Source organism: Meles meles, chromosome 7 (assembly GCF_922984935.1).
Source record: "Meles meles chromosome 7, mMelMel3.1 paternal haplotype, whole genome shotgun sequence".
Classification (NCBI taxonomy): Eukaryota; Metazoa; Chordata; class Mammalia; order Carnivora; family Mustelidae; genus Meles; species Meles meles.
This window is the reverse complement of record NC_060072.1, coordinates 149,007,908-149,035,107: the sequence shown is the minus strand read 5'-3', so window position 1 is coordinate 149,035,107 and position 27,200 is coordinate 149,007,908. Positions and strand designations below refer to the sequence as shown.

The following is a 27,200-nucleotide window of genomic DNA, read 5'->3' as shown; positions in this document are numbered from 1 at the left end:
TGTGCACCCTAAGGATGGCTTCGAGTTGATTTTGTGAAAACGATTAAAGACGTGAAATGCTGTCTTCAACAGATACAAAGCAGGCACATCGAAGCCACAGACGGAGCAGTGATCTAGCTCTCGGGAAGACGCAACAAGAAAGGGAAGGAGAAAAAAACGTCTCGTGGGGGGTCTGGGAGCATTTGGTGGAATCGTGACACTGTTTAAGGTCGTTTTGTCAGTTGTGGGGCAGGTGACTTTAACTGTCCGTTGGGAAGCTCACAGGCGTCCTAACTAGCCCCTCCCTGCAGATGGACGCCGGCCCTGCTCGGGCAGACCTTCCTGCGTGACCACCCTTGTTAGGAAGTCATCGGTAGAGGCCCGACAGTCCACTTACGGCAAATCTGGGGACAGCAACTGATAAAAAAAGTGAAAAAGAGGAAGAAATCGTATAAAAGACAAGTTGATGGACAGTTGTATTTGTGTTTCCTTCTAACTTGCCTGAGCCTGGAGTGTCTCAGCCCTTGCTTGGGCGGGGGGCGGGGGGGGGTGTCTTCTCTGGAAGGTCACCAGAAGGCATAGGATACCTGTTGCTTTTCTTTGGGTGAGTCCACATTAAACATCATGCATTCGACGTTCCCATTACGTTGATGACAACGATCTCACCAACACTGCTCCACTGCGAAACTCTACAAGACCCACAATTATCAGAGCCAAAAGCCAGCAGCAGGGCACTGATGAACAGACCTAAATTCAGACTCAGGAGTTTCCCTTCCTGAGCTAGGAGGGACCCCAGCAGAAGACAGACCAGGACGGTAACTGCTTCTTTGTTATTCAACTTGTGTAAAGCACTAAAGTCACCAAAAACAAAAACAACAAAACGACAAACAAGGAACCAACAAAGTGAAGGAATTTGAGTGAAGGGTTCTAAGAGGTAAACGTTTACCACATGTTTTAGGGCCTAATAAGTGTTAACGTTGGTGTAAAAGAATTCAGAAAGAACAAGTGTTAACAATTAACTTAAAAGACATAAGCTTACGATCAGAGTATTTTCCAAATGTGCCCGCGCATTGATTTCCTTGGAAACGGGAACATGTACATTCCACGACCGGCCCTGCTGTCTTCATACTTGTAACACGAAGGGCAGAGACACGCGCACACACACTGAAGTCACTCAGATTAGGGGCAGTTTTTGTTGTAAACCGACGGGGAGTTGGAAAACAGTTTTACAAATAACGAAATTTATGCTTTGGTATTGCACCAGAGGGGAAGTTCACAAAAGCCCGGTTAAGCCAGATGCGCTGCCTGCCGTGTGTAACCCGAGTCCCATGCGTAACATCATTGAGACGCTGCGTCCCTAGTAGACCGAGCTCCGGGTCCCAGACTCCGGTCCCCTTCCACGGCGATGCAAACTGCCTTATCATTTCTCAGCTCTTCCCTTGTCCCTGGTCCAGATCCCGAACCTCCCTCAGTCTGTGCGACCAACCAGGCGCCGTCCAAAACCTCCACCCAGTCCTCCATGTTCTCCAAGTTCAGGCAGGAGGGCACATCCCATTCTCATTTCTGGAGGAAAGTGATCGAGATTCATCAGCCCGAGATAAAATAAAAGTCACCAAGAATCGGTGATTTGTTTATAAAGGAATTGGAAACACAACGGAGATCCTACCTGCATGTATCGTGGTAGAATGTGTTATAAATGAGACTGTGACGCCGGGAAGAGTGATTTCGGTCCGCTGGTGTGGAGTGGAGTCGTGTGTGTTGGGGGTTATGTTGTGGGAGTGCATTGTGCTTCTTTACGAGGGTCTCAGGGATTTCACCGTTTTGTGTTAAAGTGGGCATTTCCAGAATCGGTGGTCCTATGGAGAGTTCAGATGTCCTATCAACGATTCTGTACCCAAATTTGTTTCCAGAGTCCAGATTTCAGCTGTTTACTCAGTGAATTTAAAACCGGGCCTATATGTTTACCTGTGGCTTCAGTTTGATTTTGACTTTGTTTCTCCAGCACAGAACCTGAGCCAGCTTAATCTAGGAGATTGGAACGGTGAACTCATCCTTTACGCATGAGATGCAATAAAACACATTCTGTACACAAACACACAGAAACACACACACGAAGTGAGGCAGAAGGCTTTCATGTTAAATCCAGACTCAGAACAACCAAAAAAGTGTCCTTAAATCTGATGAACTCATTTTATAACATCCAGATTTAGGTCCAGCACGTCACAGAGTGGACAGTGTGCTTTATTTTCTTTGCAAATAGTAAATAATTCGAAAATCACGACAATCAAGGTGATCATCCAGACTTGTCTCTCCATGTGTGGTGGTACGAACAGCAAGCTGGCGGATTTTTTTTCTATTTGTCATTTGAGAGAGAGAATTTAAAATGTTCTCGTCTCTAATCTTATTTCGTTATACTCCTTACATATTTTTGCCTTATGCAACGATTTATTTTGGAATTTAATCTACGTGCTATATAGACATCTGGAAACCGAAGATGCTGACGTCTGGGTTTGTTCCACGGTCTCTACGGTTTCTTTAATCTTCAAATCAGAAAACTGTGTTACTGACACCACTTAGGCAAATGAACGCACAGGGGAGGATATATAGACACAAATATTTGCATAGATGTGTATTTACATATATACAAACACATCCACTCACTCATTGCCACATTATGAGCTGCTTTCACGGCGGAAATGGCAAGTACGAGACCCTCCGTGGAGCGCTTTCTACCACAGCTCCGTGTCATGGCCTTCACGGGCCCTGGCCACACTGCTTCTGAGAAGTTCCCACAGGAGGACCCCAGGGGCATTGACCTCCACGGGCCAGAGAACGCGGGATTGGGTGCCCCTCCACCCTCGCCGGGAACTCCCCTCCCTCCAGGGCCTGGCGTATTGGGTTCCACCTCAAGGCAGCTGTCCCTCCCGTTGAGGACCTACAACCTGGACTCCAAGCCTTGCTCCTTCACGCCTTAGCTTCCTGAAATAGCCGCTTGTCTCTCTGGGCCCCACTCCCCTCATCCGTACAATGAAGAGGGTGTCAAGCTAATGATACCCTGGGAACCTTTGTGTCTTCTGGTGGGAGAGGGATCCCACCGACCCTACTCCCATTGGAGAAGAGCGGTCTGTCCGTGGTGGAGATGATCCTTCCCCATTCCCCCTTTCTACAGTCAGGCTAGTTGATGTGACCGTTAACTAGAAATGAGGCTCTTCAGAGCAGCAGGGGGAACCAAGGCAGGATAAGGTAAAATTCACTGAAGTTTGTACCGTCACATCGGGTGGTAACACTCATGACGAATAACGGAGAACACCATTCTGGACATTATTTAATCCAGTCTGATGTTAACCCAATCGCTCAAGTGTAGACCATCCGCTAGAGACGGCCTGGCTCATATCCTGGAGCTATGACAGTCATGAATTGGAACCTATATTCTCCGGCTTGCGTTGAGGTAGACATGGTGTTTCTGGAAAGAGAGCCCTGGTAATGCACAGAAAGCTTCAGTTTTCAAGAAAGGTCTCCGAAGGTGAATAGAATTGTGCTCTTCTGTCTTCCATGGGCTGGATTATTTCCCCCACAAATTCACATGTGCAAGTCCTAACACCCAGGACCTCAGAATGTGACCATATTTGGAAACAGGATCTTTAAAGAGGTGATTAAGGTAAAGTGAGGTCACTAGGTGGACCCTGATCCCATCTGACTGGTGTTCCTCACAAGAAGAGGAGAGCAGGACACAGAAACGTTCAGGGGGATGGCCATGTGAGGACATGGGGAGGGAACGGCGTCTGCACGGCCAGGAGAGAGGCCTCTGGAGACACCAGCCCTGCCCACGCCTGAACCTTGGATTCCCTGGCGCCAGGCCCCAGGGCACTGGGGTTGGTTGTTGAAGCCGCCCGGTCTGTGCTGCTCCATCACAGTAGCTCTCCCACACGAAAACATCATGATCTAGACTTTTGTGCGTAGTTACTTTGATCAATGAGTACAAAAAGCCCCTCCTATTCCAAATTTTATCTTAAATGGTCATTTATAGGTCACCTAAACATGACTGATGAATACATACACACATGTATGTATGTACATCGCCCCTCTGGGCGGGCGATGTCTCTGTCTTCGTATGTGAAACTTGGATATTTGCAGATGGAGGAGATTTGGTATCAGTGAGAAGAATCCTGATACGAGCAACAACATTTTAAAATGGAAAGAAATGAGTCAAGTCCATTTTGGGAAACCAATCAGCTCAGCCTAAACACCCGAAGAAGAAAAGTCGAAATGAGTCAAGGGATTTCCTTCACCGCCTGGATTAAGGGTTAGACGGTTTGCTGGTGAAGAGGCATGGATGCTGAACTCTGATTTCTGCTGGCTTCAATTTTATCAACTCTTACTTTTATTGTTTCCCTGATGTCTGAGGTGGGAAACGTTCCTAAGTCTCATTACAGATAAACATCTAGACCTAAAGACTTTAGCCAGCATTACTGCTGCCGACATAGGCAGACCAGCGCTGGAGCTTGGGTGTGGGTTCTACACACGGCCCCTGCCTCATGAGCAAGTATGAGATGGAAACAGAGACAGAGAGACAGAGATAAGGTCAAAGTTCTCTAAGAGGAAAGAGGTGGGAAAGATAAGAAGCAGACCATCTACGTAGAAGCGAGAGCAGATTCAGTGACGGTCATCTTCAAGACAGAGCATGTCCACAGTATTGTGTGGATGTGGCCGTGGGAACGCCTTCAAGGACTATTTGGATGAGCTCTGTGCCCTATTTATATGACCTCCAGCAAAGAGTGCTGAGCTCCTCGATGCCATGTTGGTTTCGTTGGCTTTGTGTAACACAGACACACATGTTGCTTGTTCCTAGCAATGGTTAGCCAAGAAGCAAGATGGCGGCTGAGTTATTGGACAGTGCCAGGAGGAGCCAGTGGTGGAAGATTCGGGGACAGCCACGCACCCTCGAGGCAGGTGTGCCCTGGGGCACGAGCTAGAGGTACAGAAGAGAGGCTGTGGAAGACTTAAGGGCAGGGGACACAGAGCTCTGAAGGCCTGCTCCCCGAGAAGCATCTTTGGAATTCGTAAGGACCTTAGGGTTTCATGTCATCCCATCCACACGCATATCCACGAGCCTGCCAATCATCAGGACAGCTGGCTTGACAAACCATAGAGATGTGCCTCCTGAGCTTTTGGGAAGGCAGTTTTGGGAGCTACTTCTTCAGTGTGGACCACAGAGAAACCAGAGCCAAGTGAGATGTACCTTCTGACTCTTTTAGGATCTTTTCAGAGCTTCTGTTACTGCTATGCCTGCCGTTTGCCATGATGGTTGACACATAACGATGTCCCATAAATGTTCGCTGCGTGAACACATTCGGATTTACATAGCAACAATGCCCAAATAAACCAGACAGCCACCTTTATGAATCTGCACTCTAACCATAGTAATTGATTCTACGGCAGCTGTATCGATGGCGTCCAGCGAGACAGCCCCCGTACTGAGCTATGGGAGCGCAGAGCTCCTCGTGATCCGGTCCCAGAAGTCACCACACACAGACGATGCCTGCCTCCCGCACCAGCAGGTGATCCTACATCATTGTCATCACCCCAGACGTGGCTTCTGAGGTCGTCCCTACGCCCTCGCCCACGGTTTGTCCCCTTGTGTTAACTGCTACAGTTCGCAGGATCCGTGTGCAACCCCCTCAAACATGTTTCTTTCAACTCTAGGGTCCTGATGATTTCTTTAAGCAATTCTTATTTCAAAAACAAAATCAATTTTCTCAGTGGGTTTTAATTGAGTAGCTATTGCATTTTGACACTGAGGGAGAAATAAAAATGTTCAAACCTAGAGAGGCTTATATTGTAATGGGTTAGTTTTTACACAGGAGTTTCACTTGATGTAATAAAAGAAACATAATAAAAATCCAATTTTGTAAAAAATGCAATAATTTTTGCATTAAAAATTTTTCTATAGAGCCTAACAGTGTGTTAGGGTCACGATGGCCTGTTTTTATCCTGTGCCTTGGTTTTGCATTTGTATGTGTATAACCCATAGACAACAGAAGCCCAGAGATGAGGACCATGCCAACTTAAGGTTCTTGTCAACTTAAGTTTCAGCTCCTGGCTCCTTGACCTTGGTGAAGACATGGTCCTTCCATCTTGTCTGGATACACATAAAATGTTTAAGGCAAACTGCAAGCAAAGCAAGGATGCTTTTAAGTCAAATGCCCTTTTGGCTTTAGAAGGCACAGAAAATAATATGTAGGAGGTGAATTCTGATCAAGGCACAGGAAGGAAGAGAGATAAATTATTCTCTCCTCGTCTCCCTGTCTCTGTCGTTCTCTCTTCAATAACATCTCTTCCTGCCACCAGGCTTTTGTTTCTCTCTTGTTTTGTGATGGGACAGGATAGATCATTTTTTATTAGAGACAAAGACAGAAATATTTATTTCACTTTGTGTGAGATATGCACAAAAGCATATTTTAAAAGAACCATGTTTGGGGACTTTATGATTAATGAATGTTAGCCTCGGGACCCTAAGCGTGGCCACACACCAAGGCCATTTTTTCACGCTCTCAAGGAGTCTGTGCTCTCAGTTTACTCACGATTTTTGTTTTCTGTACATGATTTTATAAATGTCCGTCTAAAAATGTGCACGTAGTAGACATTCGCTGCTTCACAGTCAGATAATCTTCTAACATTTTGAAATCTCTCACGTCAACAAACGCTTATGAGTATAGTGGACCCTTGAGCAGTGTAAGGGGCAGAGGCCCCAAGTCCCGCCCAGTTGAAAATCCTCAGAGAACTTCTGACGTCCCCAAATCTAATGACTAGAGGCCTCCTGTTGACAGGAAGCCTTACTGATCACCTAAAACCCAGAGTTTGTACCTTGTATGCGTTGAAGATTGTATTCACGCAGTAGAGTAAGCTAGAGAAAGAAACTGTCATCAAGAAAGTCTTCAGGAAGAGAAAATGCACTTACAGTATGGCCCTGTATTTATGGGGGAAAATCTGGGTACAGGCGGACCCGTGGAGTTCAAACCCCCGTCGTTCAAGGGTCAGCGGTATTTTCAATCCGGACTCGGTCCTCTCTGTGAGTAGATGGTATAGGCATAAGGGAGGATTCTGTACCAAAAACACACAAATGCATTTTCTAATGACTTGAACTCTATTCATTATCTACATATAACAGCTCAAATTATAATTTAACTTCCTTACAAATTGGCTGAAAAAACTCGGGTGATTACATAAAATTATATGAACTCTCAAATTTGCTGGATCTAAAATAAGTATGATCCTAAATGCCTAGGAAGTGAACATTTCCCTGGATTTCAATCAGGACCGAATCGGCAGCCATCTCCAGATGCTGGCGGCACGGACGGGAGGCCCGGGTACATGCTTACTGCACGTCAGGGCGACCTGCCCAGTGCGGGGTCTTTCGGGGGCTGGCAAAGTGAGGGGACCCCCACCCCCACACTGCTGTCTTGGGGTTTCTCACCAGCTACTGTGTCTGCGAGGATTTTCCCTGGGGGTACAGCAAGGATTTCTATTGCAAAATTATTTTTTCTTTGGAAAGAAAATGAGCAGCATTGAAGCATTCGAATAAAGAAAACGTATGCTTGAAGCACGCGCCTGGAATTAAGGCCCTTCCCGCGGCGAGCTGGCTGGAAACCGGTCCGTCCTTCCGAAACTTCCATGTCCCCCCTTAGTAGGAGAGCTGAGGCGCACATAAAGCTGTCCTTACGTCAGCGGTTAAAGTGACATCTAGGCTTTTATTCACCCAAGGCATAGGAAAAGGTGGTACTTTTAAATACTCGTTCACCGAACACCCAGATTTGTTAAAGTCTTCTTTTGTTTGGCCGTCTGAGCTTGGGCGCGTCTGCTGCCTCGCGCCCGGCCCCACACGGTCTGGGGGAAAGAGCGCGTGTCTCCTTTAAGGACACGATGCTTTCGCAGCCTGAAGCCCAACGCGAGAGTGGCATCTGCTCCCGCCAGGGTTGAGTGAACCCAGCCAGACTTGGGGTGCAGAGGAGGTCACACTCTATTTTGCTGACGTTTCTGTCATGTTTATTAAACTGCACTTTTCCAAAAGCAATTAAACTTTTAGGAAATACTGCATTAATTTTAACGAGAGGGAATCTGGATACTTCCGACGGACCGACAAAATCTGTTTTTTAATCAATTACCGGTGTCCCAGGCGGACGCTCTGAGCCACCCTATTGCGACGCCCAGGTCCTGCTTCTCGGAAACGGTGACTCCCCACTTTTCATTGTTTTGAAGCAGAGAAGGGACTCTGCTCGGGTTTGCATTTTCAACCAGTGACAGGTCACGTTTCAGAGAGCCCAATCCCCTCCACCCCGTTTTAATGCCGCGTCTAGAAGACATATTTGAGAAGCCATGTAAGACCCTGCAAAACGATGAGGCAGGTCTTCCGTCCCTCAGCTGCGGGAAACAAGAATCAGGGGTTTCATCTGAAATAAATGGAGCAGGAAAGATTAATTAAACCTATAAAATTCTCCTAAGCACATCCTGGTCAAGGCGTTTAAAAGAACACTTTCTATTACGTGCAAATCATCGGGAAGCGTGGGGCTATCGCTCAGGTGTAAGCTCCCCTCCCGTGTAGGGTAGACTCCAGGAGAGAGTTTACTGATCAGTTCCGAGCGATGTCAGTTTCCATTTTTTGTCCAAATGGTGAAGAAAGGGCAATGGAAAGAAACCTCGATCTCGTTCATAAATGAGTTCTCCTCAGGCGCCATTAGAACCAGGCTCCGTGGGACAGAGGCCACCGGACTCTAGCGAAAGTGAGAAAGTGAGCAGGGGCTTACCCTAGAAATAGTAACTGTCCTGCCCCACCTTTTGTCTACACTGGCTGGACTTTTCTCCCTAACCCCTCTGAGATTTGGATCCTCCCAGGAGTGGAGACCGAGCTGTGCTTTCCGACTGGAGGCTACCTCCTGGGAGTCCTCACATGGGCGCGGGATTAGAGCTGCACACGCGGTCACTCGGACCGTCCCTGCACCAGGGGCTCGGCTGAGACGCCCTCAGTCCTGCATGTCAAGTGCGCCCAGCGGAAGAGGAGCTCTTGTCATTCCACCTCTCGAGGAGTCAAAAGAAACGACCTTAGGATCTAAGAGCTACCTGAGCATCGATATTATATGTCTTTTCCGTCCTAAACATAAACGCCACTTTTCTTTGTTCACATAAAGGCTCCATTCACTGGACACTAGTTCTTAATCAAGCACGAAGTCACCTCTTTCGCACACATATAAAATTTTTGTTACCTGTTCGCTATTTTTTGAGATTGAAAATATAACATCAGTTATTGATGATTTTTATAATTTAAAACAGATAATAGTAATCGTGTGTGTGTATACACAGATACACAAATGTGTGTAATACAGAGCTCCCTTACTAGCCACTTTCCTACCAGAAACCAGATGCTAATTGTATTCATTCCTCACCAATAAAATAATAGAATACACTTATTTTTGCTGCCCTTCATACGCAATTCCTGTAACTAGAATAAAAGACGACTAAGTGCCCATAGGGAGTAGAGAATACCCAGACCCTCAGATTAACTTGTTTTCCCCCCAAAATTTATCACTCTTCAGAGACAAAACCAAACCAAACCAAAAAACCCCACCACCTTCTATCTTTACAAGTGATCAGGTTTACTTCTGGGAAAATCAAAGATCTCTCGAAAAGCAGATCCATCCATTTCTGGGTTGTGATTCTCTGATGGGGTTCCTGGGAACCTGGTCCGCTCACCAACGAGGAGGCAAGAGGCACGTTTGCCGGGAAATCGGTGATGCAGAGCCAGGCAGAACCCAGGCGCAGTAGCCTCCGTACCCCCATTCCTTTAAATAAAATAAAGGGATCAACAGAAGTTTAATGGCAGGAGGGGGCCGTGTTGGACTGAGGTAGGCACGCATGCGGGGGGTGGAGACAGGGGTCTGTCACACGTTTCTAAACATGCCCTCCTTCCTGCTTCCTAAAGCCTCACAAGGGCAGCTGATTTACACGTGGACCGAGAACCGGAGAAACACTCCCCCTCTTTCTGACAGTAATGCCCCTTTATCTGATAGTGCCACGTTCTTCAGTGAATCACAGCAAATTAATAGCTAGGAATAAGCAATTCTCTTTGCCTAATGAAACACTTAACAGCACAGACTTCTGTATTTCAGTGGGAGGAAAAACATTTAATTGGAGAGATGGGGTTAATTCAGGTTCACTCTACTTAGAGATCCTTAACAGGGCGAATTCAGACGGGGCCTTGCGGGGCTGTTTCTCCTTGTTATGCAAAACCACATGGCTAGAGCTAACACCCGTAGTCAGAATATTTTGTGAAGGACATCCATGCTTTTCATATTTTGCTTAGCACTCACCTTTAAAAAAATTTTTTTTTTTTAGTTTAGAAATGGCTATAAGAAGTGCTTCTAAAATCTTGCTTTTACCATGCAGACATTTATCCTTTTACATACCTTATTTGCTGGTAATTAAGAGCCCAGTTAGCCAAAGCAGCATCTATTTAGATATAATATTTCTACGTGATGGAAGGCAGAGTAGTCTACTTATTTCTGGTCTTATGAATTGTTTAGAATTGTCCATATTGCAAAAGCGCTAACATTCATCCTCCAGCATCTTAGAAAAGGAAGCAGGCAGACCTACAAAATGCTCAAATGTTTCCACCATCTCTCCTGTGCACACAGGTACACAGAGACACAACAAACACATACGTGGTTTTCAAACTGAACACTGAAGGCTCTCGGGGCGTGAGCCATCTTTCCATGCCTCCAATAAGAAAAGTACGATTTCCTTATTCTGCATTTCCTTACATAATGCTCTCTGGGACACTGCTTGGGCCGTCCCTCGATCCCCACTATTTAGATACGGACACATGGACCTCCTATTTTTATTCTAAATTCAAGTTCACTCATCATATCTAACGCCCTCGAAGCAATCTCAAATCCCCGCTGTGACATGGGTCACTAGAAAGCAGAGGCGCCAGCACAAATTGTAAGGGGGGGGGTCCCTACACAATTAGAGGATGGCACTCCGTTTAATCAATTTAGTTTTATCCCGGCATCCGTCCTTCCTCTCGAGCTGTCAGGCAGCGAGGCAAGCGGCAGCCCGGGGACGCGTGGCGCTGCTGCGGGGCCGGGTCGCCAGCAGCCGGGACGAGGCACCGTCCTGTGGTACCCGGGCGGTGACAGGAGGAAGGGCCCCGCCGCCTGCCCACCTCCTCCTTGACACAATCTTTCTATGTCATTAATTTTTCATGGACTCGCATTTCACAACAAGCCTGCGTCTGTCGTCCATCTGCTGCACTTACTCTGCTCCTTTTGCCAACTTTTTATCTGCATCTCACCACGCTCCGCCGGCAGCCCGTGCCCCGCTGGCCACTCTCACGGGCCAGCACCTTGCCTGGCTGTTCCCAAAATTCACCTCCGGTTCTCTGAAACTGACCCCTTGCCCTGCAGCAACATCTGGATTTCCAGCATTAACTTATTTTGCTGCCAAATGCCTCAAAAAAACAGGAAAAAAAAGAGAAAGAAAAGAAAAAAAAAAAAGAAAGGTCATGTCCTGATGACCAGATCCAATTCGCCGACTTCACAAATGATTGTTTACAGAGCATGTCAAATAGTTTCCCAAAGTTCCTTCCCTTTCTGTATCTGGGGACGCAAGGCCCTTGCTCAGAACCCTGTCCTGTTTGCCTCCAGGGACCAGCTAAATGTGTATTGGTTCCTGACCCATCTCCAAACAGGCTGGCATCTAGAACAGGTTTTTAAACATTCCTAGGACCTCAAGTCACTTTTGCACATTGTGCTCCCAGTCGAGTCCTAAAGATGGTTTATTTACAAACTGCATTTCACGCGGAGGCACAGCTTCTTGGGGGACAGTCACACTCACGATGGAAAGAGCAGCACGAAAACACGACACAGAGGTTGCGGGCGCCCATGCAAGCCCTCGGACTCGCTCCCGGCGCGCAGCCCGTGGCTGAAGGATGATGTGATGCAATCGGAAGAGACTGATCTCCGCAGAGCGTACCGTGTCCGCAAGTCCCCGCCTCTTACCCCACCTGGCTGCGCGGATACTAATTTTAAATAACCTTAAACCTTCACCTCTCTCATTGTGGGCTTAAATGACGGATTTGTGGTAATACTCATGCACCCGGGTTCTCGTCTGGCACGGGAGACACTGCTCCGAGCCCCTGATGCAGACTCGGCTGTGCCGGTCGCCTCGCCTCATTCCACCCAGACCTTCAGAATCCGGGGCTGCCTCCCCGAATCCCCCACGAGCAGTGAGCCCCGGGGGCATTTTGTAGATAAAGACACTGCACAAATACAAGTGTTCCCAGTGTTTTCTGACAACACGTCTCTCACGTGTCACACGGCGCGCGAGCATCCCTCAGCCACCCACATGTGTAAAAATCACACGGCTTCCTTCTCCTTTACACTGTTTTTTTTCTCCTACTTGAAACTCAGACTTTGGCATTTTTTTCATGTGTGCAGAAAATGTAAATTATTGATCCATCATTTCTAAGGGAAAGTCCCAACTAAAAAGTGACACACACAGAAAATGCAAAAATGCATCACGCCGGATCCCGAGAAGAGAACGGGAAGAGATGCTCGGGGGGGAAGGTTTACTCTGAGCATCTTCCTTAAAGTCTGTCTGGGAGACAAACGCAGGTGCCGGCTGGTTCGTACCTGGGACCAAGACTTTTGGGAGCTTCTTACGGGTGCAGACACTCCCTGTGTGGTACAGGGACCAAACCACCGAGTACCAGGAAAATGTCTCATTTCTGAGGCTCTGGATCCTACCTACGACTAACGCAAGCATTGAACCAGTCCCACGCTGAAGCTGTAGCTATGGTGTTAATTTTTAAACCCATCGATTAGTTTGACAATAATAAGGGAAGTTAAAAGAAAAACCCTATCAAGGCCACTTTTGGAGTCTGCATGCGGAAACCTGACAGCTTTGCACGGCCCCGGGAGCTAAAAGTTAAAATGCACCTTCAACAATCAGCCTCGTCCATGAGCTCAGGGGGACAAACACGTACCATGGTCAAATAAGGAGAACATTTATTCTAATTTATTTGTTCCCAAGCGGGAAGAGCCCTTTGCTTTGTGTCCACGGTCCTGGCTCCATTTAGTACTCGGGAGAGCCTCACCCAAATTCCTTCACGATCGTCAGCAGGCACAGGGGTTTTAAACAGTGACAAGTACAGAGTTTTCATAACTGGACGAGCTTCAAAGCCAAGACCGTTCTATTCAACGGCTGTCGTAGAGCATCACTGAAATCCACCATTTTTCTGGGTCCGAGAGAAAAACAAGGGTGTGTAGTAGCTAGGAATTACACATGTACTGACCTATTCCCAGCAAGTGCCAGTAACGGTTTAACGTGTCCCATAATTGCTGTTTCCTTTTTAATGTGCTCACTTACACTTATAGTATTAACTTCTCCCTAAGAAGTGAACATTTAGCATTCTGATTCGTGTCTCCTACCAAGGGAGCTGCCGGCAGGTGTCACAGATGTGACCCCTGCACGTGAATCCACGAGATGTAGGAATTAGCACACGCAACCTCATGAGCTTTCCCCGCCTCAGTGTTTGGGTATGAGCACGAAGGGACTTGGTTTATTCACAATAAGCGAGGCATAGAAATATTTCACATAGAAATTTCACTTTGAATGGTTGTAGTTAAGTTATTAGCAAATGAAGCCTTTCTTCCGATTTCTTGTTTTTCTTTCCAAAATTGGATGCTTTCTCAAGCCAGCATGGCTGACATCTAAAGGTAAGAAAAATGAATTTGGAGAAAGGCACGGATGTCCGTCAGCTTGCATTTTATTTCTGTAGAGTGCCGTTTTATTGTGAAATATTAGTCCGTGGGCTTCCATTTGAATATACGAAACAGACTAAACAAAGCTACCGGGAAACATGAACACTTAGAATTTACAAGATAATGTTTCCTTTTTTCCTCTCTCAAAAGTTAGAGTCATCATTCAATTCTGGGACTTCTCCCTGGATATTGTTGGCACTTTCTGTTGGCCTTGTTTTGGAAGGCACCAACAGATCCGTGTCAAGATGAAATTTTTAGGCAGCAAAGTGGGCAGTCGGCATCGCTGGGGCAGCTCTGAGGGTTCAACCAGAATCACAGAATCCCCCATTCCAAGGCCCAGGGCTCTGACACCTCCCGGGAAGGTGTCCACCGCCCCTGCTCCCTGCGGTCCTGACAGGGAGCTGTCAGCAGGGACGGTCTGGTATGGGTATGGAAGTCTCCAAGCCGTCTGGCTCCTTCCTATTATTGGAAGAGCCGTGAAGGGCTCCGGGAATGTTTGAGAGCAGCCGGGGACGGCTGTGGCGGAAACTTATGTCAGCTCGCTGCAAAGATGAACATTCTCCGGCCGGGAGCCGCCCCCACCATAGCTGACAATACATCCTGCCTCGGAAAGCTGGGAAATCTGATCCGCTGCCCCAGTGCTCAGCAGGGCTCCGGAGTCACTCTCTCTCTCTCTCTCTTTTTTTTTTTTAAATCAGCACATTTCAAATAATAATCAGAGCTGAACTTTCCCCAGCAGACTCATCCCAAGGAGCTGCTGAGAGCAAGTTCCTCCCCGGGGAAGGAAGAAGGGAGGCACCAGAGGAACCTTTCCCCGCTCCTCAGACTGTGCAGCGACCGCCCTATTGTAGGGGATTTTCCTTCCCCCCGTGTGGAAACCCTGGGCTGGGGACTGGATGCACTAAGTTCCTGGTCTCCATCCCCAGAACCTTGGTGAGGGGCCCGAGCAACCTGTCATCCGGCTGCTTTTTCTCCCTTTCTGGTTTGCAGGGTCTTTCTTTTTTTTTTTTTTTTCCTTTTTCTTTTCCTTTCTCCCCCCCCCCCCCAAAGAGCTGTGATGCCATTTGTCTTTCCAGGTTTTAATTTCTGCGCCCCCCACTCCCCACCCCAGGACCAGCCCTGCTTTCTGCAGGTCCCAGTGTTTCTACAACACCCGGTACCAACCAGACTAAGTAGAAACTGTCAGCCCGTTTGGAGACGCAGTTGCCTGTGCTCTGCCCGCTCCTTCCTCCAAGACGATTTGGATGGGAGAGCGGGCACCAGGTCTGTCCCTGCTTCTGGGGCTGCTGGTTTCTGGTTTCGGCACCGAGGGCTAATGTCGCCTCCGAGGGTCAGAGGCAGACCGGGCGGTGCAGCGCAAGTCCGGGGGGCACTGTCCTCCAGCGAGGAGAGCGGTGGCCCCTCGGCCGCCCCTGCCGGCCTCCTCCCGCGGCGCCCAGCCCAGGCTTCGCGGAGCCCGCAGCTCCGTCCCCGCCGGCGGTGCCCTCGGAGCTCGCCGAGGCCCCGGCCCCGTACAGAGGGATGTGAACTCTGGCGCGCTCTGCTTGTACCGACGCCCGCGGCGCCCGAAAGTAAAGCCGGGGCAGCCGGCGGCCCCCAGACACCCGGGCGCGCGGAGCAGCGCGGAAAGCCGCGTCCTTACCTTTCCTCTTGGACCGCCGCCGCCGCCGCCTCTTGGACTTGCATTTGAGTTGGCCGCTCAGCCCTCCGGACGCTCTGCTGGTGCCCAGGACCGATGCCATGGCCGAGCCCCGGCGGGCGGCGCGGGCGAGGAATCCCGTCTCCAACACGCTGTCCTTTGCCGCTCCCGCCGCCGCCGCCAAAGCGCTTCCGCAGACCCGGGAGCGGCTCACTTCGGAGCACGGAGCCCGCGCGCTCCCGCCGCCTCCTGCCGCGCCGTCCTCCGTCTGCCGCTGGGCGGGGAGCCCCGGGAGCAGCCCGCGCCCCGCGCCCCGCTCTGCGCCAGGACGCGCCGCCGCGGGCAGGAAAGGTGCGCGGCGGGCAGGGCGCTCCCTCCCCGGCTCCGCTCGGCTTCCGGCGGCCTCTCCGGGTCTGCGCTCCCCGCGCGCCGCTCCGACTTTGGCACCTCGGCCGGTTCGGCGGCAGCAGCCACTTTGAGGCCAATCACGCAGGGAGCCTGTCTATTTGCTGCTGCGAAGTCTAATTAGGCCCAATCACAACTGTCTTCGGGCTCTGACATCAGCACCGCCGGCCCCTCGCGGCCGCGAACTCGGCTCGGACGGATGGAGCTGCCAGGACCGGGCGGCGGGGACGGAGACCGCACGGGCGGGCGCGCAGCGCGGAGCGGCCGGGCCGGAGCAGCCTGCGGGGCCGCCGGCTCCCGCCTCCGACCGCGGGCGGAGCTTCCCCCGCGCTCGCAACGTCCAGGGACGGTGCCTCCCACCGAACTAGTTAATTCATGCCAGTGCGCCCTGCGCGCCTCTAAACGTACGGAGACCGCGCCTCCTCCGACGGGGTCTGCGATGTGCGGTTCCCTGGAAGCTGTCACCCGGGGGGCGGGTTCGTCCCCACCCTGCGTGCTGGTCTGTCTTCTCCCTCCCTGCGCTCTGACTGTTCCCTTTGCCAAAGAGAGAGGTTGCAGGAAGACTGAAGTGTCGGAATCTGAGTCTGGTTTTTAAGGACAGGGATTTTAATGGGTTGCTTTATTTAGGTGACAAAGAAATGAAACATAGGGAGGGCTTTCATCGGGTGGTTTTATTGCCAAATAGAACATTCCGATGAAAGAAAGTCTCACTTACCGGGAGGTGGCTTGCAAATTGAAGTAGTTTCCAACAGTTTTTTTTTCCAGGGCTCTCCTGTTGTTTCCAGACTATACTTGGGGAACACTAAAAATCTAACGTGAGATATAAGGAGAAAAGTAACCACAGCATCATTATTGCCTTCTGCAAGCAAGCCCCATCAGCTATTAATTACAATACTAATGGTTCGGAAAAAACCTCGCCCGCAAAGTCATTAGCAAGCGCTGTCATATGTTGATATGGAAATGGCACACAAGTGTTCCTGTGTTATTTACTACTTTATACATACTGTTTCCAAGCTCTTTATGGGCTGGAAATGTCTAGATAATTTTCTTTTATAAGAAAAAATAAACCCCCAGGGAACATGGGAAACAATTAGGATGTTGAGATGTGTCATGCGGGGAGTTAATGGATCGGAACTCATTCTTCATTGGTGAGAGAGGAGAAGACATGTGATTCCAAACATGAGCTCCCCTGTCCTGACTTGGGGCAAGTAAACGGTGCCTCAGGTTCCCCATCTGTGAAATGGGTGTCACGACGGCATCAGGCACAGGGCTTCGTCCAAACCTGAGACTCGGTATGAACAGTGACTGGTACACGCTAATTATTTTGTGATTGTTAAGTAAATCAGTCCAGTGAATACTTAGGAGAGAATGAGTGTGTGTCGCAGGTGGGCCTTGGAGAGGAGGAGCCTTAACTCTCCGCTCATTCCAGATTCATCAGGTCAGTGGAGCCCGGCCCCTCCTCTGGGCCTCACTCCACACTTGCACGCCCCCAACAGCACAGCAAAATAGAGCTGCTGGTAATTTGTCCCCGATGTTGGGCTTGCATGACTTGCCCACCTACTCTCCGCGACGCAGGAGATGTTGGAGAGTGCAGGCCACACGCGAGACACAGCTGCGGCCCTCTCAGACCCCCGAGCTCCCTGTAGCTCCCCTGCACAGACACAAAGTTGCCCACTTAAAACTGCTCTCCGAGCTCGGACACCTAGGGAGGGTGTTTTAGGCGAGCCCCACAAGCCAGGGCACCGTCCCCTTCAAACCTGTCCACAGCCAGTGTGGGCCTTGCTCACACTCACAGCGTCACACGAGGCAAAGGTGCCGCCCCTGACGCGCGTACGAGAGGACTCGTGCCGTCCGGGGGCCCGGCCGCGAGAAGACGGGAATGCGCTCCTTCTGCTTCTGTGTGCTTCCGACTTCAAATCAGAACCAGGGTGTTCACACTTACTGGAGATTCTGAGTTGAGAGTGGGCGAAGATAAAACTGTTGGCCAATCTTTACCTTCCTTTCTTCTTCTTCTTTTAAAAATATAACACCTGTGGCTTTTTAAAAAGATTTTATTTATTTATTTGTATTTATTTGACAGAGAGAGACAGAATGAAAGAGAGAACACAAGCAGGGGGAGTGGGAGAGGGAGAAGCAGGCTTCCTGCTCAGCAGGGAGCCCGATGCGGGCTGGATCGCAGGACCCTGGGACCATGACCTGAGCCCAAGGCAGAGGCTTAATGACTAAGCTACCCAGGTGCCCCAATCTTAACCTTTCTTGAGGTTTCTCTGATTCGTTTGTTGGCTTGTTCATTTATTTATTTTGGTGTAGTTTTGCAAACATGCTGTGGCGTAGACATGTAACTGTCTTCTCTATTTATTTTGCATAAGGACGAGGTGACCTGGTGGGAGAGACTCAGAAAAGTCTATCCCTCGTAGGAGGAAGGGCTTCTGAGCAGATTCATGATTGCAAATCCTTTAACTCAGTGGGGGCTCCCAGTGAGCCCTGTCCACAGTCTGTTCTTCTGATGAGTCTCTCGGCTTTCTGTCTGTTTCCTAGAAGGCTTCCGCACAGCGTGGCGGCCTCCAAGGACAAGCAGAAGTTGCAAGAGGAGTCAGAGCCAATGTCACCCATCGGGAGACGTCACCGATGTGTGTCTCCAGCCAGTCGGAGCCAGTTCCTGCCCTTCCCACAGAACAAAGAACTGGGCAGGAGGCACCTGGGACAGCCGGGGCTGACCAGAGCCAGGTGCGGGCCTGCATTGACCGGTCGCTGCGGAGCTGCACGAGGGATGGAAGGAAGGGCTGCAGAGAGCCTGGCAGGAGGGAGGTGGCTGGCCCAGAAGTAGCCTCTGTGCCAAGGAAGGCCGATCCTGTAGCAGCTGCATGGGGTCTCCCCGGATCACCCACCCTTGCGCTTGCAGGAACACTACCTGCACAGAACCTTTGTCTTGCTTCTTCCCCGTCCCCCTCTCCGCAGCCCGCACGAACCACGAGGGACGCCACGTCTGTCCCTCACCGTGGAGGACTCTGAGCTCGGCGTGGAAGAGCTCCCACGGTGACCGTGGTGGCCGTTTGCCCAAGGAGCAGGACTACACTGATGGCTTGTACTGCAACTCGTTTGACGTACATGAAGAACCCATGAGAGCAGGACCGAAACTCAGTTCCTTTCACAAGAGAGGACGTGGCGGCTCAGAGAACTTAGGAAACTTGCCAAGCGTGGCAGGGGTCAGATCAAAGTCTACACCTGGGTCATCCCGGCTGGCCAGCCTGGAGCGTTTACCCCTCTGTTCTGCTGGTTTTCACTCTGGAGCGGGAGATTGGTGCGTTTCGTGAGCCTCTGCACGCCTGCTCGGAGATACCGACCCTCCGCCCAACGGTGGCTCCGAGCTCCACTGTTAACGTGTGTGTGGTCTGTATATAAGCGGGGCTCCATGACACGAGAACCAGCTCCTACCTGTGCCCACACCCGTACCGTTACTTCTGCAGCTGGATAGCTGTCTGGGCTCTGCATGTCTACAGGTGTCTGTGAAGATCCAGATGTGGGTGTGCACACGAGCGTGAGAGGGGCTGGTCCGCGGCGCTCGCTGGGGCTCACGCCTGTGTACGTGCTTCTGAACTCGAGCCTTCTGTGTTTATCTTTCCTTCTCAGAACAAGCCCATGCTGTGGGCAGGAAAGGCCTCCTTGTCCTTACCTTGCCGCTGGGGTTACGAAGGCTCTGACGGTTTGGCACGTCTGGACCAAGGTGGCATTGTTCGACGGAAGAACAGCCAAGATGCAGCCGGAATGTTCCAGCGCGTTCTAGAAGGAGCCCGTCTTGGAACTCTCTGGCTCACTCAGCCGCGGGGCCTTGTTTCCAGAAGAGGAACAGGAGGCCTGCCACGGGACGCATGGTGCCAGCAAGCGTATCTTCTGGTCCAGAAGCAAGTCCTTTTCCTGCCATCCGTGCGTGTTGGCCTCTGGGTGTCTAGGCCAACATACAATGATTTTGCCTCTTCATTCATCAGAAAGTCTGTATTTCTGATCGGTTCAAAGTATAGTTAACTTGGTTTCTTCTAGGTTCTCCGAAACAGTTAAGAACACCCGCGGAAATGAACAGGACTTATTTAGAGTCCAAATTTTGCCTACTATCCCCTCCCCTATGAGACGATGCCCGCTGGGTGGGAAGGAGCAGAACAAAGGGTCCCCCGGGGATATTCATGTGCTCTGACTCACGGCGGTCTCCGGATGGCATGAAATCATTCCCTTCACAAACGGGGACTGGTACAAGAGCGCTTTTATCCTCTTTCATCTTCGCCCATTGTTCTTAAATTTAGATAACTCACATCAAAGAACTTGGACATGGGACCTGAAAGTATTGGAAAATAATGTATGAAGACAACAGCTGCTGTGACACGGCATCGGCATTCACATGCCGTCCCAGGGCGCGGAGGGACGGCGGGGAGGCCCGCGGGCGCGGGGCACGGTCCTGAGTGTGAAGATGCTCTCGGTACAAGGCTATTACGAGAACTATTTTCCCTTTGTTCTTTTTCTCTCTCTGAGGCATGCCTATGGTTCAAGAGAACACCAGACGCATTCTTATCAGTTTCGTGAACGAACTCAGCGTACAGCGGGTTGTGAATCTCTTCTTCAGCCCTCCCTGTGAAGCTGCTGGTTCTCTCTCTCTCTCTCTCACACACACACCCATAGGCATTCTTCGGTCAGATAATTTTGGGGTGTGAAGTTTTCTTCGTGGGCCCCTATCACAGATTCTAATTCCCACGTACATCTGCTGAAGCACGTCTTCAGGCTAAAACTCACTTGAGCTCCGTATTAATGTTTAAAGGAGCACTACTTGGAAAGTACAGGTAAAGAGAAAAAACTGTTCAGAATTTGTTAGCACGAGACCCAATTTGGGTTCTACTTTATGTCGCACGGTGTCCGGTGTTGGAAGTCACTCACCTCTCCCGAGCGGCTCCTATAAAATGGACAAACACAGCATCGCGGAGCTGCTGGGAGCGACTGATGAGAACGAGAGGCAGAGCTCTCTGTGAAACGGACCCTGAGATGCCAGCATCACCGACGCCGTTTGCTGTTGCCTTCAGCAGGCCGTGCCTTGGCTTTGACTAGCTACTCGCCCGCGACCAGCAAACTGGATACAAATCGAAATGGTCTTTGTGATAAACAGGGCCCACGAGAAGATGGCCTCTCCCTGCGTGGGCCCCGCAGGCCCTGGGGCCCCGTTGACCCCACAGCACAGGTGACCGAGTCCCCGATCCCTCCTGGGGCTGATTGTAACCCTGACCCCCTTTCCCGCACATGCAGTGCTTCTAGTTGGGCCTGGCGGCAGCCGGACACACCAGACACCTCACACGGTGCTGGTGATCTTTTCCATGTCCGGTGGGGTAGGTGCGGCATGTTACGTCTAAGCACTTGTGAGGGTACGAGGGACCATGACCTCATCGCCTCTTCAGCACCGTGGACGGATTCAGTTACGCGCATTTTCCCTTCAAAGGCCCGCGGTTGCTTGTTTCTGAAGGGTGAAACCTTAACGTTTGTTGGATCATAAAGAGTTACCGTTATTTAAAGGCCTTATTCACGCACCCCCCCATCCTAGAGCTTCCCTTGGGTCCTAAACCTACACAGTCCCAACAGCGTGTGGAAATGCTGGGTGTGTGCACACGCGCGTGTATGCTTCTGTGTTTCAAATCTTCTCCTGGAACCAGTGGTTTTCACAAGGAACAACGTGGTGTCCCCAGAGCGCTGTGTGACAGCGAGAAGGGAGGAAGAGAAGGAGACACAGATGGAATGATTAATGGTTTGGGGCGTTAATCAGGGTAACAGAGTGGAAGGCGGATGAACACTCGTTGGGCATGCGTTTCTGTTGCGGGAGCGGGGTGGGCTCATGGCACGGATGTGTGTTCGTTCTCTGCCCGGATGTTTGACGTCCCCACACTTTGCTTCCTCCTGCGGCTTCCGGGACTCTCCCACGATCCGAGACATGGGCCGACAGGTTGGGTTATGAAACCCCGCTGGTCGGCGCCCGGGCCTTTCCCCTTCCTCTGCCCGCAGCAATCAGGAGCAAGGGCCAGAGGGGCCGGGGGGGCCAGAGGGGCCAGGGAAGCCAGAGGGGCGGCTGCTCATCCCACTGTTCACATGCGCTGAACGGGGGTCTTTGACCACTTTATACAATTTTATTGTGCAAAATTTTATAACTTTGTATAAAAATTTTTGATTTTTAACAGCTTGCATTATAATTCCCAACCTTTGGACAAAGCAAAGAAGCTAGAGCAAGGAAAATACCAGAAGGAACATGGACGTGGGTTTGAAATGTGAATGGAGACCACCCTCCTCTGCCCTGACCTCTTGGAGAAGACCCTGCACGGGGCCTTCTCCCGCCTCGTCCTTCTGAGCTGACTTGCTCGCCGGTGACATGGGCCGCCCCAGCAGGCACGCTTGCTGGTGAAGGGGGCGTCCCTGTGAGCGGAACACACTCGACAGGATCCTGTCACTGCAGAGACGTGGTCCCCAGGAAAGGTAACCAGACGTATTGGCAAGAAACATAATTTGGTTAGAAGAGGTTTGCGCAAACAGCATGACAGACTTGCCTGGCTGTCATCTGTCAGCGTGAACGGCACCCTTGTGGGCCGGGTGTCCGAGTTTCCCGAGACGCACCATTATCCTCCTAGTCACCAGGACCCTAGGCCTGTGCAGAGCCGTGCTCACTCCCCCGCCCCCCCCGACAGTCAGGCCCTCGTGTGCAGACAGCAGCGCCCTCCCCCACCGCCACCCCAGGACAGGGTGGAAGCCAGGGTAAGGCCGGTGCAGCCCTGGGCACGGAGGACACGTGCCCCAAACTGGAAGCAAGCAAGCTGAGGACAACCTCTTTCTCCTTGTGTCTCTGACAGCCTGACCATCCCTGCCGGCCTTCAGCCCTGCAGTCCTGTGCCCCTGACATTGTCCCCGCACTCGCTGCCCTCCGGGGCTCAGCAGGTCCTGCCGCGGATCTGCCCACGGCTTCTCCCTCACCTTTGTGTGTTTACAGACCCGTCCGTGACTCCCACATCTGCCTTGGGCTGTGTCACCTGGCACTCCCGTGGGGAGACCCCCGTGGCCGGACCCCCAGCCGTGCCAGGAGGGGCACCTCTTCGTGAACGCATCATAGCCAAGGTCACGAGGCGGGACTTGTGGACGTTCTGGGAACAGTGGAGAGCTGTGTGCCGATGTGGGAAATCCTGGTCTCACACGGCACCTCACAGGCCCGCAGACAGTGCTGGGGCCTGGGCAGACCGGCCCCTGGGAGGTGCTGAGAGCCGCGTCCAGCCCATGAGCAGCAGAGGGGGCGGCCGTCGGCATCTCGCCGCAGCCGATGCCTGGCCTTCGGCTTCACCGCGGGAGGGGAACGCGGCTCTGCCCCTGTTGCCCACTTGGACCGTGCCCGGCCCGCGTTAAATGACACGTGTGCATTTGTTCAGTGAGGGTGCGAGCCCCGTGACGTCATGGCAGCGCCCCCACGGCGGCGCTGGAGGCTGGCTTCTCACGTCAGCGCCGTGGCCGTGGGACTGTGTGTGCCGCTCTCCGGCGACCGGGGTCTTCTGCTCCCTGCTCGCGGCCGGCGCTGAGTGTGAACCTGGACAGAGTGGGGCCCGGGCTACGCTGTTGCTTCGCTAAGTCCTTAGTTCCTGCCTCCCTGGGAGGAACCTTCTTTTCACCACAAAGTGTCTTGAAAAGGTGTTTGGGGACGTCATGGGAGAGACAATTGCAGTTTTTGAAGAGGAAGGATGCAGAAAGGAGGTAATTCAGGAGCGTTCCAAGAGAAATGAATGAGTGAAAGGGGACTCTTACAGCCAAACAGGCATGAACAAAGGCCCCAAGGCACGCGGACCTGAGGCCCGTTCATGCGGAGACAAGCACGGTCCTGAGCTGGGCAGACTTGCATTCAGATCTCCCTTGCTCACTGGAGTGGCGTTTGTGACACTCGGGAGGCCCTGATACTGAGCACAGACCTCCGTGAGGTCACCCGGCTTCCCCTGGACACTCAGGGATGGCCTCTGGTCCCTGCCAGCCAGCCACCATCCCGTCCAGGGAAACGGGGTTTTCTCAGGACTGTCGAGCACAGTCCGTGCAAATTGCGGTTCGAGTGCAGTCAATGGATGTGACAAAGGGCTAACGCTGGCGGCTGGGGACAGGTGTGACCGTGTAAACGCTGGCAGCTAACAATGCCGGGCAAACTGCAGGGCAGGGCCGTATTGAATGAGTGCAGTGCAAATTGAGCTCCCGCACGGAGGTCAGGCGTCCCCACCGCGCGAGCCCCTGAGCTCCTGTCCCCAGTAATCGGTAGTGGCAGCAGAACGCCGCGGCGCGGGGGGTGGGGGCTCAGCCCTGTCTGTGCCGTGTTTCCGCGCAGCACGGGCTGCTGATCTGTCTTGTCAGCGACCACCTCCCGGTGCACGAGACACCATGGAAAAGACCAAGCCTCCTTGTGTGGAGTCAAGAGGCCTGTCATTAAAGCAATAATGAATTCCGGTGCTCTCCTGGAAGAGGACCGGAATGCACAATCACTTTGGGCCGTTATTAAGGTGTTTTCAGCCTCTCCGGGAGACAAGAAACAGTTTGCAACAAATGAAGGGAAATATGCTAATCTATGGTGTCTGTTTTAAAAAGGGAAGATTTGAGATGCAATTTCAAAACTTAATCTTCCATCTACGACTTGCCTGTACAATGGCATGTCACTAAGCTTGACATCGAACTTGAATAATCTTGATATGTGGGTTTTCATGACTTCTAACATGAATATATTTCTACTTTCCCAAAACCATGTGAGTTTTTAAAATTTTTTTAATTTTTAGAAAGAGAGAGAGAGACAGGAGCAGAGGGAGGGAGAGAATCCCAAGCAGACTCTATACGGAGTGAGAGCCCGTGCGGGGCTCGGTCTCATAACCCTGAGATCATGACCTGAGCTGAAATCGGGAGTTGGACGATCACCTGAGCCACCCAGGTGCCCCTAAACCTGTGTTTGCTTGCTCTAAATCGAAGCCGAATGTTATCAGGTACTGCCATCGTTGGACTTTCACAAGGAACTCACAATTTCATGACTGTAATGACCACTTACTTCTCTAAAAATTACTGTGTTAATAATTCAATATATTGCTTTTTAGAGTCTTGAAATCTTTAAGTATACTAGGAAAACAAATCCATTAATAATAGAGTGACTCTACCAAACACAACTAAAACACTTGAGCAGGTCACCCTCTCCCGATGGATAGCTGAGACCACGTGCAGCGATCGGACGCCAAGTGCCGGCATCCCTGTTGGGAAGGTGGGTTTCCTGACCTCTGAGAGGAAGGCCAGTGGGACCGCATCCCTTCCCCGGGGCCAGCATGGGCATGTAGGGGAGCCCCCACTCTCGGCCCCTGATTTCTCCACAGGGTCACCGTCCAGCCCCCCTTTCTGCCGCTCTCTGTGCTCGTCACATAACAATCCTTGCTAATAGTCAGACATATTCACACACATTCCTCTAAACATCGATTTGCCCACATAATTAAGACAAATATTTCAGTGAAGCACCCAGTGTAATGTTCATTAATGAGCATTAGTTTTTTTTCAGGGTTTATAGGCTAAAGGAGTGTTTGTTGGAACAAAGAGCCTTGATGGAGACTGTTTTCTTCAGTAAACCATACACTTAGTTTCTACATTACAGTAAGAGATGTTTTCTGAAGATTTGCGGACCACCGTCCGTGTTTGTGACGACTGTTGCAACGTTACGTGAATTATGTGACATTTGCCTGAGCGGTCTCGGCTCCCCGGACGCCCAGCCTACGCCCCCTCCCCGAGGCGTGCAGGGTCACAGCGCTGCCGTGATGGTCTCGAGAGGCAGGTGGCCCTCGGAAGGTACTTGTCGGTTCGTCCTGATGCGTAGGTCCAGGAGCAGCAACTGAGGGAATGGAAGTCGGCGATGGGGAAAGACCACACAGGCTCGAAGCCCAGCCTAGAACCGTCCTATCTTGGACACAATTGAAAAGGAAGTCAGATTTATAATTTCAAGTAAATTTTGCTCCTCCCTTTCTTCTCCAAATAATCTCCTCTTCCTCATCACATCAGCTCACGGGTTTTATGAAAATTTAGAACCAAAAGAAACTTTAACCGATCAGCTTAAAGCAAAGAATTTTCAAGCCTTTTCAAGCCTGCGTTCCCATGAAGGGGTACGGGAGGGCCAGCGAGAGAATCTGCAGTCGGCGGGACTGGTACGGGGGCCAGGGCTGGGCTCTGCCATGGTGCCGCCTGCTCTGGGAGGCCTCCCGGGCTCAGCCTTGCTCCGTGTCCTCCAGCAGCGCAGTAGGAAAACGGCTGATCTGCTCCGTCCGTTTTGCAGCTGGGGAAACTGAGGCCCTCGTTCAAGTACGTGAATGACAGGATGTGTCTCGGCATCAGGTCCCTAAGTAGGTCATCCGAGAAGCCAGAGCTGCTACTCTTGTTTCCAAAATGTGTGATTGATTTTTCTGTCAAAGTCACCGTGACGTTTATCTTGTGAAGCTTCACTTCAGTGCTGGTAAGCCGGTCGTTCCGCGCAGAGAGCGCCCGCGCACGTGGTTCCATGTGTGTTTCTCCCCTGGGGTCTCAGCTCCCTGGGCCGCGTGGAAGGGGAAAATATTAGCGAGGGGCACAAAGCGTCTGGTGACAGGAGAGGGCGCGCTGTTTTCCACGACACCTGCCTCAGGGGAAGCCAGTTCTCTGTGCCTAAACTTCTCCGGTTTTACCGGGCCCTAAGCGACCTGCGGGAAGGGCCAGGTCTGACGCCAGCTCCCAGCCTCCGCCCATCCCACCAGAAAGGGAAGCAACCGAGAGGCTCCATGAGGGCCGCAGCCCGGGGCAGGGGGCACGGAAAGAGCGAGACCTAATCTGAACCCCGGGGCTGCGCGATGTCCCAGCAGCAGGTCCGCCGGGCTCCCGGGTGACAGCAGGGACGCGTCTCAGAACTCGCCTAGGAAGGAGTCTCTAGGGATAGCGGACGATGACAGAGAAGACGGAACAAGGGTGACAATAGCCGTAGAAGCTCCTGCCTCCCAGCGGTGCGCGTAAGCCCGGCCTGGGAAGCCCGCGCGGGCAGGTCCCCACGCGCGTCTCTCAAGGCAGAACCGCACAAGGTGCACGGTCGCAGCGAGCGGCGTGAGAGGAGACGGAGCAGGCAGAGCGGATGCAGGCAGCGAGCAGGAAGAGCGAACCATTACCGTGAATGTGCCCCAGCAGAGGAAAGGGGACCCCACAGCCGTGCGGGGGCCGCTGGCAGCGGAGGGAGGAGACGCTCGGAGCCGGCCACGAAGGAAGGCAGGAGACGGGACACACTGACGGAAATGACGCCGTCTGTGACCGGCTGGTGAGGGGGAAGTCCGGGGGCTTGAGGAGAT

General features: G+C 51.5%; 1 protein-coding gene across 1 annotated transcript in view; it reads right to left on the bottom strand.

Moving 5' to 3' along the window:
- Nucleotides 1–15,708, bottom strand: part of ADARB2 (adenosine deaminase RNA specific B2 (inactive)) — a 349,296-nt gene extending 333,588 nt beyond the window's left edge. The window contains exon 1 of the mRNA XM_046011463.1: nucleotides 15,436–15,708. Within this exon, the coding sequence (XP_045867419.1) occupies nucleotides 15,436–15,535 (100 nt within the window). The 5' untranslated portion in view covers nucleotides 15,536–15,708. The remainder of the gene's footprint in view (nucleotides 1–15,435) is intronic.
- Nucleotides 15,709–27,200: the final 11,492 nt, after the last annotated feature.